At 42.0% G+C, this 13,997-nt stretch overlaps 1 protein-coding gene across 10 annotated transcripts in view; it reads right to left on the reverse strand.

Moving 5' to 3' along the window:
• Window positions 1-307: 307 nt before the first annotated feature.
• The window catches only part of Nrf1 (nuclear respiratory factor 1), a 137,651-nt gene continuing 123,961 nt past the window's right edge, over window positions 308-13,997 (reverse strand). For all 10 annotated transcript variants that reach the window (XM_076833304.2, XM_076833260.2, XM_076833279.2 and 7 more), the window contains one exon: window positions 308-2,024. In XM_076833304.2, coding sequence (XP_076689419.1) covers window positions 1,861-2,024 — 164 coding nt within the window. In that variant the 3' untranslated portion in view covers window positions 308-1,860. The remainder of the gene's footprint in view (window positions 2,025-13,997) is intronic.

Below are 13,997 nucleotides of genomic sequence, written 5' to 3' on the forward strand. Positions count from 1 at the left end.
TCCTAGAGAGATGAACAGTTCCACTTCCTGTTGCCACATTTTTAACTATTTATTGAATGAGGCAGTATAGACAGAATGGAAAACAACACAGAATCCATGCTCTGCTACTGGGATTTTGCTTTTTTCTTCTTGGCAATTTTTCAAACTATTAGGAAGTTATCTCACCACAAAGGTACACGGACTTTAAAGCCCCTGGACAGCTTCACAATGATGATAAAAAATAATAATTAAAAAAATAACAAATTAGAACTAGGACCGTTCATATGTAAATTTCCCTTCCCTCCCTCCCACCCATTACGTACAGAAAAGAACATACAAAGAACATTGAATAGTTTTATATAAAACAAGCAAATACAAGAATCTGAAACTTTTCTCAAAGGCTGAGCAAGACATGAAGAATCTTTTAATGTTGTTTTTTAAAAAAAAAAAAAAACATTAAATACACTATCACACATCGGGGGACATGGGAGGGGGAAGGAAGGGTTGTCCCTATACTCAAGGAGCAGGGATTTGGCCTGTCAAAAAGTCGGGTGAATGTAGCCACAGGAGACTCAGGGCTTGCAATTAGGGAAGCACAGAATTTAACTGACAAATAATACCCAGACCAATCCACACTTGTGAGCAGAAGGGCCACACAGGGCCTGGGCCACTAGGATGCAGCTAGGAAAATGGGCCTCTTAGAACCACTCCCAGAGCAGGGCCAGATCCAGGTATGAAGACCCTTTCTCTTCTGACACATCCCATTGTGATGGCCACCCTTCCTGAGCCAGGTGTCCCTTTTCATTGCAGAGAAATGACAACTAGAGGAAAAGAAATGGCTCCCATTGGTGTACCCTGGTCTATGAAGACTTTCTCCCTTCCAGCTCCTCCACCTCTTCCCATTCTCTCCCCTACCATGCACGCGCACACCCACAAGCACGCTTAGCACGCACTCCTCAGACCCTTAATACTTCTGTTACCTTCAGTTCATATACACGACCAATTCAGGACTGACCTTAAGACCAAAGCAACTCTTTAATGGTCATAAGATCAAGGAGGATTCCTGGGATGTGGAGGAGATGGGAAGCTGAGGAAAACCCTTATGTCCCTGGTGGGAGCTTCAGGACATTCACCTGCCTGTGGCAAGGTCAGCACCTGGGCCAGCCCGAGGAGTGTCTCAGCTGGCGGACCATGAGATCCCTGGACCTTGCAAGTACTTTCTGGATCCCACTGCATCTTGGAACCTCCTTCCTCAAGTGAGTCCAGAAGGGAAGTTCTGGGCGGCCACTGGGAGGCAGCTTTGGTGAAGGGCATGGTCACCTCTGCCTGAGTTTGTCAGTAGCTCAACGCATAACCCTGGTATGAACAAAAACCAGGTGACTGTATCTGGCCACGTACCCTACCACCCACTAAACTGGGTGGATAATTGTTTCCACAGCTCACCTTGATTTCATATAGATAATTCCATGCGGGTTTCATACATATATATACATATATATGTATGTATATATATACTTTATATATATATATATGTAAATGTGTATGTCCATATGTACACATATACATATATTCACACTCACACATACACACACATAAGTATACACACGTTTCCGCAGAAAGAAGTCCTGCCACAATTTGGCTTTTTTGGGACAGTGAAATTGACAATGCAGTTTCTTACTCCACCAATCCCAGAAAAATCAAGAGTGGTGCTTTAAAAAAATGCAATTCCAAAATCTGCTGCCTTTCTTCCTTTTAAAAAAAAAAGGTTAACAAAACTTTTCTTCCAAAGTCGTGAGACTTAATTCCATTTGATTGCACCTCTGCAAACGTGTAAAAAATTTTGAAGTAGACTAGAAAACGATGCCATGATACGGCTGCATGTCACTGTTCCAATGTCACCACCTCCACAGCCTGGCCGTCCATGGTGACTGTGCTGTCCGATATCCTGGTGGTCACAGGTGCCATGGCCACCTGCACTGGTCCGTTGCCCTGGGCGAGGCTGGTTACCACAGTCTGGTACATACTCACAGGGATCTGGACCAGGCCTGGAGAGACAAAGGCAAAACCATTGGTGGGGCTCATGCTCAGGTTCCCAGACGCTGGCCGGATGGGTGGGCAACGGACGCTAGTCCTCCAGAGTGTCACTGTCTGATGGCTTCAGGTAATCACCCAATTTTCAGGCACAGATAATCTCTTTTCTCACTCCATTTTAATTTTCTAAAACAGACTCTCTGGAAAGAAAAGTCTGGAGAAATTGTGGAAACATGCCTCAGGGCGGGGCCTCTACAACTTGCCCTGAGAACTGTGTCTGCCTCCATCATTAGGAAGTATAGGCCCATCAGGTGTACATCCTCCCCACTTGCTGGCCCTCTCCTCCCACTACCACCTTCTTCTGGGAACAGGCCACCGGTACTCTTCTTTGATATTCTGCTATACTACCTGTCTAATACACCACTTTTTCTGCCCGATCTCAAGTTTCTCTGAGCTTGGTAAGAAAAAACAAACAAATAAACAAACAAACAAACAACAAAAAAAACTTTTCCCTCTCCTATGTCATCTGGCTTCTGTCTCATCTATGTCCCTCCCCTTCAAAGTCAAGTATGTATGTATGTATGTATGTATGAATGTATGTATGTGTGTGTATATATATACACAAAAAACCCCCCCAAAAAACCAAAAAAACCCTGCTTGATTTTACTTACTTATCTGTCTGTATGTTTAGTGGTACTGGAGATGGACCCAGGGCTATAACAAACATTCTACCACTGAGCTACAACCTCTGCTACCGAGTTTTAGATTTCACAGACCAATAAAATTTTAAAATACATTTGGGGTCAACTCAACCAAAAACCAAACAAACAAAAAACCCCAAACCTCAACTATCATCCTATTACTTAGAGCTGAGAGAACAGTTTATAAAGAAAGTAGTGCCCAGGCATGGTGAGCACAAATAACCCCAGTGACTCAGGAGGCTGAGGTGGGAGCATTGAAAGTTCAAGGCCAAGCTCAGCAACTTATTAGCACTTGGAGACTGTGTCTCAAAAAAAAAAAAAAAGGGAGGGGGGTAGATGGGCGGGGCTGAGGATTAAGCTCAGTGGTAAAATGCCCCTGAGTTTAATCCCTACTACCAAAAAGAAAAAAAAAAAAAAAAAAAAGACAAGAAACAAGAGAACAGCATGCAATGTCAAAGAAGGGTAGTCCATTCCAGTAACTAAGGCTGAGTATGTGCACAGGCAGACCTTTTCTTCCTTCTGAAACTAGAAGTACAGTAAATGGGGTAACATATAAGAGGGATATTAACATAGTTTTCAAGATGCAGGGCATATATAAAGTTGTTCTCATTTCTTTTTGGAAGTAGAAGTTGCAACCTCTTTGGGATGAACTCATGACCTGGAGGAAGGCTCCTGCAGAAAGGGTGGAGGAGGCTGAAAACAGGAACTGGTGTAAAGTTTGTATCTGACTGACTGGACCAGTAAGTACCCCTAACTCTAATGCTCAGGCCTTTGTGACAGGACATTTGAGGTTCAACCACTGTCTTGAGGAACTGACCTGGGAGGCCCCAAGAAAAGACCTACAGTTACATTTGGTGGGTGGAGGTAGGCCTGCTGTCCTATTACTAACCCTAAGTCCTGTAGGTCATCTCACTTTTTCCCTGCACATCACAACAAATGGCATTTCCGTGTGTCACTCTTAAGGGACACAGAAGTATACAGGAATAGCAGAGAAATGTGGGGAGCAGGAGAAAGCAAAACATGCCCTCAAACTCTACTTCAGAGATAAGAGATCTGTATCATAAAAAAAATAGGATGCTAGAGATTGAGGTATAGCTCAGTAGTAGAGTTCTTGCCTAGCACATGCAAAGCCCTGGGTTCAATCTCAGCACTCAAAAGAAAGAAAGGGAAAAAAAAAAGATGCTATGAAAAATGAATAGGAAAAAAAATTGAATTAAAAAAATCAAACAGACCTTCAAAAGAAGGTAAAAAAATAAGTCAAGGAAATCTTACAGAGAGTAGAACAGATTAAAAGATGGAAAATAGGGGAGAAAACATGAGATCAAATTTCTGATAAAACAGAAAAAATAAAAAAGGTAGGAAATTATTAGACACATAAGTAAATTTCTAGAACTGAACAAACAGGCATTTCACATTGAAAAGGCACTTGATGCAAAACACAATAGATTAAAAAAAAAAAAAAAAGGTTCAAACACTAAGACACACCAGGGATAGTAAAGCTCCTAAAAGTTTCTAGAAAGGGAAAAAAAAAAAAAAAAAAGTCCTATATGAAGAACTTGTGACTGGGAACATCGTAGACTTTTCAAGCTAAAAGATGATAGAGCAATGCCTCCAAGTATCAAAAAGAAAATGTTCTCAGCCTAGAATTCTACATCCAGCACATGAAACAATACCCATATCAGTTAAGCATGGGGACAGAATAATAATGTCTTCAGATGCCTAAGGACCGGAAAACCTGGCTATCCATGCACTTTCTTGGGAAGCTCTGAAGAATGTGCTCCATGCAAGTGAGAGAACTCAGAGGCAGTCACTGTGGAACTTAGGGGTCCATAGCAGAATGTGGAGGGGAGGAAGGGATGGGGCGAAGGGCCTGCAGGAACCTGGTGGGTACAGAGTGCTGTGGAGGATGGCGAAGATGGAGTGACCCTGGAAAGAATACCCAGGGGTCCACAGCAGACCTGGATACAACTGGTGATTACTGGTTAGAAAGAAAAAAAACCCTCCTCCACCCCTCATCCCACCCCCATAATAAGCATTAACTTGAAGAAAAAATATAAATTAAAGAAAAGGGAAATGTAATCGTAATTATAGTACATTCATCTTGGCAATGAACAATTTTTATGTTATTATAATATAGATACCAAGTCATCCAAAAATTATGAAAATGTCTCACCTAAAAAAATTATAAGACAATAATATTTAGAGTACAGAGAATACATACCAGGAAAAAAACTAAAACATTACCTCTGACCTAAAGACCTTTTTTTTTTTTTTAAATAAAAGTCTTTTAGTCCTTTTTTTGGGGGGGTGTATGTCAATTTAAAATATAGTTTTTTAAAAAATTAAGTTGTAGGTGGACACATACTTTTATTTATTTATATGTGGTGCTGAGGATCGAACCCAGGGCCTCACATGTGCTAGGCAAGCACTCTACCACTAAGTCACAACTCTAGCCCCTAAAATATAGTTTTAAGATGATGCATCTTCCACTTATAATATAGTGCTTATAAGGTGTGATGGTAATTATGTCCCCTGTGTACATTCCATTTTCAGTTTCTGAGAATGCCCAGGAATTTACTATACAGCAGCCAGCAGGTCAACTTTAAATCTGCCTCAGAATTTGCTACAAATTTGAGTCCTTTAGTGTTTTGCTGTGCGGAACCCATGCTACACCAGTATACAGACAGTATAATCAATCTTTTTAACAGTGGGCCCAGGGAAACAATTGCTGGATAGAGGAGCTCCATCCACTACCAGGGAAATTATTTCTAGCACTTTTGACATTTAAACCATATGCTACTTTGATGAAAATGTTTTTCTTCCAGTTCTGGGTTACTTTACCCAGGGATACTCTACCACTGAGCCACATCCCCAGGTCCTTTTAAAATATTTTATTTAGAGACAAGTCTTGCTAAGTTGTGTAGGGCCTTGCTAAATTGCCTAGACTGGCCTTGAATTTGTAATCCCCCTGCCTCAGCCTCCCAAGCCACTGGTGTGCCATCGCACCTGGAATATTTAAATTTGATTTTGAGACAAGGTCTTTCTTGCTAAGTTATCCATGCTGGCCTGGAGCTTCAGCCTCCCAAGGCTGGGATTATAGGCATGCACCACTGTACCAGCTAAAATGAGTTTGACCAATCACCTTTTGAATTTACCCCTCCCAGCCAAATTCTCTTCCCATAAAACATCACTCCCCCAATCTCAACCTTTCGAGCTCTATGATGTTAATGAAATTCCCAAAGCCTAAAATATAGTTCAAATGTTTTGGCATGGTGTTTAAGGCTGCTCAGAATTGCCTTGGTCTTTCTGTTGTTTTGAGACAGAGTCTCACTATGTTGCCCAGGCTGGTTTTGAACTTCTGAGCTCAAGTGATCCTTCTGCCTCAGCCTCCTGAGTGCTGGGACTACAGGTACGCTTGGAGAGTGTCCTTGGTCTATCTTCACTGTCTCTATTGTGTCATTTCCTATCCTCTCACAGGTATTCTGTGCTCACAGCATTTCCCAACCCCCGGCCTATTCTCAGTTCCACAATATGTTAGTTACACTCCATTCTCTGGGTCTTTGTACCAGTTGTTCGCTCTATGGAATTCTTACTCTGACTCCTTTTCCTTTATTTACTATTTTTGCAGTGCTAGGGATCAAATCCAGGGCCTCATGCATGGTAGGCAAGCACATTACCACTGAGCTACACCCTCAGATTAAAACTCAGTCCAGTTGTCCTTCCTCTTGGAGGCCTGCCCCACCTCAGCCCATACTCCTAGTGTCCTCCTCATTAGGTACCAGGACAATATAGTGGACACTTATGGCATGTACATGGGCCTTTCCACCTGGGTCTGGTCAAGCCCAGGTCTGTCTCTGGTTTGTTCCACATTCCCCATGGTATGAAGTACATGTGTGCCACAAATTGGCAACAAGATAGCCTTGAGATTAACAGACAAAGGGAGCCAACTGCTGGCTTCAACCAATATGCAGCTAGGCCCTAGTCCCCAATCACATGGGCCTAAGTAAATGTTAGGACCACATGGCTCCTTGGTCTCCCACCTCATCCCAATATATCTTGACCATCATCACTTTTAAACTCTCCTCTGATCAAAACAGGCAGTTAATGCAATGACCCCAAACACCTAGCAGCAAATCCAGGACACCTGTGTCATCTTCCAAAGAACTCAAGTGTTAGCAAACAGCAACCAAAAAGAAAAGCAAGGATGTCTCATGTCATTCTTGCCACTGGGCTTGATTCAGTCCCAAAAGCTTCCAACTTGATGCAGTGAGCAGGGAGATGTTTTCTGTGAGCAACCATGTGGGTTAGAGCCAAGATGGTTCAAAATCTAAAGAACTATTGAAGTTAAAGCTTCTCCATCTTGGCTTAAGATGTTTTTGGGTTTTCTAGCATATGGGTTCATGCTGTAAAGATGGTTTTTAGTGTCACAGAAGATATACTCCAGAAAAGATGTTTCAAAAGGTTTGAATGCAAACATAGATATTGGCTAGTACTGCTGTAATCAGAATGATCTTTCAAATACAACACACTGATTTTGTTGCTACCCTTTACAATTCTTTAGTGGTTTCTAATGGCCCATGGGCTGTAAGTCTAAACCCTTTTGTAGGGTTGCATTCAACTCTTTATGTTGGCTCCTCTTGCTCCGTTAAGCCCACTAATCCCCATTCCACACACGCCAACCAGGTGAACTAGCTGAAGACCTCCAAACCCTGCATACACTGTAGCTTCTGCCTGGAGTGACTGTCCTCAGCTTATTCCCTGAGAGGTCTCCTACTCTTCCTCCAATAGTCAGCTCCAGTCTCTGCCCTCCTCTGGCTTGTGTCCTCTTCCTCTGTGGCCCAATGGCACTTTGTACAGACCTCCATGGAGGCAATGGTCACATTCATTATCACTATTTGCATTTCTTATTGCCAAGCAGACTAAATTCCTTAAGGAAGATATTGATCTCTGAGTCCCTAACAATTAGCAAGTGCTCAATAAATGTCTCCTAGGCTCATAAATGAAACTTGACTTCTTCGATTTAATTTGTTCCCTTCTAGGGATTGGGTAATTAGGATAGGGGAGTTTTAAGGGAATGAGGCTGTGTTACAATAAGAGATCCCAACTCAGAAAAAAATGTGAACTATAAGTGCAAAAAATACTACATTTGGGACTCGTCCAAATAAAATAATTTCTTATAGATTCCATTTTATGTATTACATACATCAGGGAAGGGGAAAATTTGGTCTCTGTAACTGGAGGATAAAACGAGTCTCATACAAAGCTGTCTCAAGGTGAGAAATTGGTGACAGCATTACACATCTTAAAAACTTTTCAGAAATTCCATACTCAAAGTCACTGCACAACCTCAAATGTCTTGAAATTCCATTCCACTGTTTTCCACATGCAGTTTCAGTCCCCCTCCACCTTAAATAAACACATTACCATTCTACTGTGGGGATTCTAAGATCTCCCTCCCTCTCTCACACAGAGACATTTTGACATGGGATTAGATTAAATCGCCTCAGTGTCTCTGACCTAGCAGCCTTTATGGCCTCAGCAAGGGAAAGGGGGTGGGACTGGAGGCTTTGAAACCCAGTATGCACTAAGTCGGGTGGCTGCCCTTGGAAGAGAGATGATTAAATGCTGAGGTACAGTAATCAGGCTGGGATTGTCCCTGCATCTGCTCAGCCTGTCCCTGATTAGCCCTAATCTAGAGGCGCATGTTAATCCGAGATTGTATTCTGGGTCATTTCGATTGATAATGCATCAGGAAGCCCTTCATGTTCCACTTTAAAGGTTTGGAGTTATCCTTTTTCCTTTTCAGGGAGACCTTATACAATTCTAGAAATGACTCCCTTGGCATGTGTGTGGAACTCCTCAAAGCCTCCTCACATGGCCACTTATCCCTTGATTTCTGCTAGGACCTTGAGAAGGGTGGGTGTCCTTGCCTTTTACAAATCAAAAGCAAGCTCCTTTGGCAGAACCCTGGGCTCATCATGAAGATTTGTAATGTCCTTAAGACTTAGCACCCTAATACTTACTTTCTTCTTCCTTTTTTTTTTTTTTTTTTGGTGCTGGGGATTGAACTCAGGGCTTATACATGTTAGGCAAGTGCTCTACCAATGAGCTATATCCACAGCCCCAGCATCCCAGTTTTTCAAAGCTACAATGGAACCTTAGCATTCATTCAGTTTAGTAAATCCCATCCATTTTTTTAAAAAATTATTTTTTGGTTGTCAATGTTTTTTTTTTTTTTTTTTAAATGTTTTTAGTTGTAGTTGGACACAATACTTTGTTTTATTTATTTTTATGTGGTGCTGAGGATGGAACCCAGCGCCTTGCACATGCTAGGTGAGTGCTCTACCACTGAGCCACAACCTCAGCCCAAATCTTTTATTTACTTATATGCAATGATGAGGATCAAAACCAGGGCCTCACACATGCCAGGCAAGCACTCTACCACTGAGTCATGACTCCAGCACCCCCATCCATTTTTTTAAATTAAAAAAGTAAACATTAAGTTTTATTTTTTAAAAAGTAGCTGGGCCGGGGAGTGGTGGTACACGCCTATAATCCCAGCAACTCGGAAGGCTGAGACAGGAGGATCACAAATCACAAGTTCAAGACAGCCTCAGCAACTTAGTAAGGCCCAGAGCAACTTAGTGAGATCCTGTCTCATAAATTAAATAAATAAAGAAATAAAAGTAGCTGGGTGCTGTGACATACACCTATAGTCCCAGCTGCTTGGGAGACTGAGGCAGGAGAATCGCCTGAGCCCAGGAATTTGAGGCCAGTTTGGGAGACATAGCAAGACCCCTTTTCAAACAACAACAATAACAAAAACAAACTAAATTTACAGTAAATCTAGGTGTCTAGGCCTTGGATTCTGGGAGCCTTTCTATGCCCCAGAGTGCCTCTGATATCTAACACTCAGGTCAGCGGACCCAGAAGGGAGAGGACCATCGTCTTTGGCTCACTGCTGTCTCTCATCTCAGGCTTCATGATGAGGCATATGAAATTGGCCAAAATGGAAAAAAAGAGGTTAAAGGTGACTTAGAAACTTCAGATCCCAGCACAAGAATTTTCTTGCAGTCATTCCAAACTCTCTGGGAGAACTGCTGGCTCCAGAGTCATGCTTCCCTGCAAAGGACAATGAGGACTGACCCTGAATGATCTTTTTTTAAAAAAACCTGTTGGGTATCATTCTTGAGCCCAAATGGTGAAACACACTCCTCCCAGTCTTCCCTTATCTCCTTACCTCAGTAAGTGGCAATTACATCTTTCCTGTTGCTTGAGAAACTCAGAAGTCATCCTTGACTTCACATTCAATACAGCAGTAAATCCTTCAATTCTCCCTTAAAATGTAAACTCAGAACTCAACACTTGTGCAGCTGCCCCCCTGGATAGGCACAATCACCTGGATTGCATCTTTGCTTCCTTTGAGATTGACCTGGTTTAGCCTGAGGAGGGATTTTCCAAAACTTCTGTACAAACTGATAGGTGTGTGTGTGTGAGAGAGAGAGAGAAAGAGAGAGAGAGAGAAATATTTTATGTGAAAATTCCCAGGCCAGGCCAGCTCTGGACACAACTCCCACACTGTGTATATGCAACACCTTTCCTCTCTTCAAGTCCTGCATTTCAGGGGAGAACCTACAGGGAGACTGATAGCAAGACAAGTTTCTGCTTTGTCTTCTGGCTCTTCTCATCAGGGTGATTATTCCTTATGAGGTGTTGGTCAGTCTCTCTATCTCTAATAGTGGGATTTGAGACTTAAAGCATTTTAAGTGATAGGGAATATACTTTTGGACAGTGGATAATCTTTGGACCTCTCTAGTCATATTACATGGGAGGCAGAGTGTGCTATCTACTCATTAGCCTGGCCTTGTCTTCTAATATAAGTTATCATTTGCTCACCTCAAGGGACTTGGGCCTTGTGTTCTGCAAAATGGGGTTGTGAGGTTTTATTGTGGTACAGGATGGTAGCACCAAGGGAGCATTGTGGTAGACCGTAGACGCCAATGTGCATAACTATAAAGGTTAGGGTCACAGCCTTGCACACTCTGTGTATTTATCATTCATGAGCTGATCTACTCTGTGTGTGACCTCTCCTGAGATGATGAGTTTCGTCATCTGCCTGCTGTGTAATGGAATTTTCTTTCGTGTGTATATGTGTGTGTGTGTGTGTGTATGTATGTATGGCATTTATTATTTGGAGGAACTTATTTTCCCAAGACTTAACCTTTTAGTATTCTGATTTGATTTAAATTAAATTTTTAAAACCTACAAATCAGTCAGCTGAATCTTGAAACACTGTTTAGTTGAGCAAGTTTACCTAAGCCTTTCCCATAAATATCCTCCATTTCCCTTCATTATAACCATTATTTATCCCTCAATGTACCCCAAACACTACATATACTTAGGCAGTACAAGTACCTCAGCCTACATTTATCTCCTGCCAAACTAAGTCCTACACTTGCAACAGTTTCCACATCTTCTCCCAGCCCCACGACCCTGTGATTTTACTGTTTCCACCATTCACTGGCACCAGCTCTGTACTGATCTGCTTCCAAGTAGTTACTGCTTTTCTTTCTATAACTCTGCTTACTTAAGCTGCCAGTAGGACTATGTTGTTAAATACTGACCAATTTTGGCACTATTGAGGCCCTGATATAACTTACAATTGATCACAGCCTTCACAATTTTCAGTAACTGAACTACATTCCCTCTGGCCTGGCCCTCCACAAACTGAAGAGCCTTGAAGCCTTTCACTGTCCTTCAGAGTAAAGTCTGACTTCTCCACAAGTTTTTTTTTTTTTTTGGTGGTACTGGGGATCAAACCCAGGGCTTCACATATACATGCTAGGCAAGCACTCTATCACTCAGCTACACCTCCAGCAACCCCGACCCTTTATTTTGTAGTGCTAGGGATTGAACCCAAGGCCTTCTGCATGCAAGGCAAGCACTCTACCAACTAAGCTACATCCCCAGTCCTTTTTAAAAATTTTATTTTTGATAGTCTCACTAAGTTACATAGACTGGCCTTGAACTTGTGATCCTCCTACCTCAGCCTCCCAAGTAGTTGGGATCCTAGGAGTGTGCCACTGTATCCGGCCCCATGACAACATTTCTTAAGGTGCTGTAGTCAAATCCTGTATGGAAGTTCTTTTCATGGTTGAGTAAAATAGACTGTTTTATTTCCATCAAAGCCTTCTTCGTCAGAAAGACCTACATGTGAATCTTGATTTTTGCCATTTAATATCTTGTGAGCCTCTGTTTTCTGATGTTTAAAATGGTAATTGCAAATCTTACTGGGCTGTTGAACCAGATTTGTCAACACAGGTAAAGTTTGGTATAGTGCCTGGAACACAGCAGGTCTACAGTGTATCAGCTGCTTTTCAAAGATGACTTTGAATTAGAGGTGTGAGGAAATCTAGTTGAGGTCATCGATGTTCTCTCAGGAAACAGAAGAGAAGCAGAGGTAGCATGTATCTTGCAAGAGTGACTTGCAGAGGAAGCACATCATTCACCAAAGGCCTTTGAAGACGTAAAGATTAGAGCTAAAACCATGGAATCAGGCAGATGGATCAGCAGGCAGCTTCTTCTCTGAAATGAAGCCAGTGGTCACAACTGGCACTGGAACTGCATCATAATGGAGACGAAGTAGTTGCTAATTCCGTGCACTGGTAAGTGACTAATCAAGGCTAAAGCACCCATCAATATTAAGAACGTTAAAAATATAATCAGGAGCTGGGAGTGTAGCTCAGTGGTAGAGTGCTTCTCTCTCTCTCTCTCTCTCTCTCACACACACACACACACACACACACACACACACACAATATCAGGGGCAATATGATATGATGTTATCACTGACAAATTTCTAAACTCCAGAAACTAACTGCATAGGCGTAAGCCAAATGGTACAGGCTACAGGTCTGGTTGGTTACCCAGCACCATGGCTTACCCTCTTCCCATCCTCATCCCCATAGGGCAGGACAGGCAACCTGTGAAAGAATGGACCTTTCATGTGTTCTCCCACGCTGGGGAACCTTTGGGAATTGTTTGCTGTAACTGACTCTTTCAGTCAGAAGGCCTTCTGTGTTGGCCATGGAAATATTTTTAGTTGGGAGAAAAATACTGATGTTGTGAGAGAAAAACAGCTAAACAAATAATATACACAACCATTGGTGGAACAGAAATAATTCTTAAAACCCAAAGGAAAATTTATGGTAAAATGCCTCCTGTAGCTTATTGAGATGAAAGCTAACTATATACATCAGGAAAACACTGGTTTAAATGGGGAACTAGAAGACTGTGACTGGAAAGTATAAGAATAAACAAGCAAGGAATGATACCAACAATTATATTAAGTAACTTCTAAAGTTTTTAAGAGCCATCAAGGATATCTACAAGTGTTTTCCAGGGGTGACAGGCAGGAGGAAAGTCCTTTGAAATTTTTCATTTGAAGGCTTGGGAAATATTTACATCAATGGCTGATCTCAAGGAGATACAAAAGTGGAAGAAGAGAGAAGGAAAACAGATACAGAAACTAGTCCAGGAAACAGGCAATAGACAGGCTGAGAGTAACGAATCAGGACCAGAAGGAAAACAGATAGATGTAGGGCAAGAACAGGGAGGAAAGAAAAAGAATGTTAATATCAAATCAAAAGGAGGTCCAGGTAGCCCTTATCATAGTAAGACAAGAGAGAAAGAGAGAAAGCATTTCCTCCCTGTGCTTCTGTTATATCAGCTGCTTTTGGGACATTTAATCTTCCTTTTCCGTGCTTTCTAAGTCCAAGGCTTTTGGCTGCATTTGGGGGATTTATGGATTAAAATATGCCTTACATCTGGCAATACTGAATATTCTCATGAAACCAAGAGCAGCCTCACAGGTGCCCTGGCATGCTGGACACTTTTGAGCACCTGATCTTGCTAGATAATCTAGAGACACATTTAGAAAAACTGTTGGGGGTGGGATGGGATGTTGGTAACATTCACAGAAGTGACTCTGTCTGGTTAGGAAAGTGTCACTCTGTCCTTTACCTGCTTTTTGCAGACTACTAGGAACTCCTTGGTGCCCCCCCACCCCCCAACATACCATCCTATTAGCCAAATGTCAAAATTGAATTCATTTTTACTTCATTAGTAAATGTACCTCAAAATGTGTGTGTGTGTGTGTGTGTGTGTGTGTGTGTGTGTGTGTATTTGGTGCTGGGGATTGAACCCAGAGCCTTGTGCATGCAAGGCAAGCATTCTATCAATTGAATTATATCCCCAGCCCTCAAAACACATTTTTATGATATAATT

Source organism: Callospermophilus lateralis, chromosome 1, assembly GCF_048772815.1.
Source record: "Callospermophilus lateralis isolate mCalLat2 chromosome 1, mCalLat2.hap1, whole genome shotgun sequence".
Taxonomy (NCBI): domain Eukaryota; kingdom Metazoa; phylum Chordata; class Mammalia; order Rodentia; family Sciuridae; genus Callospermophilus; species Callospermophilus lateralis.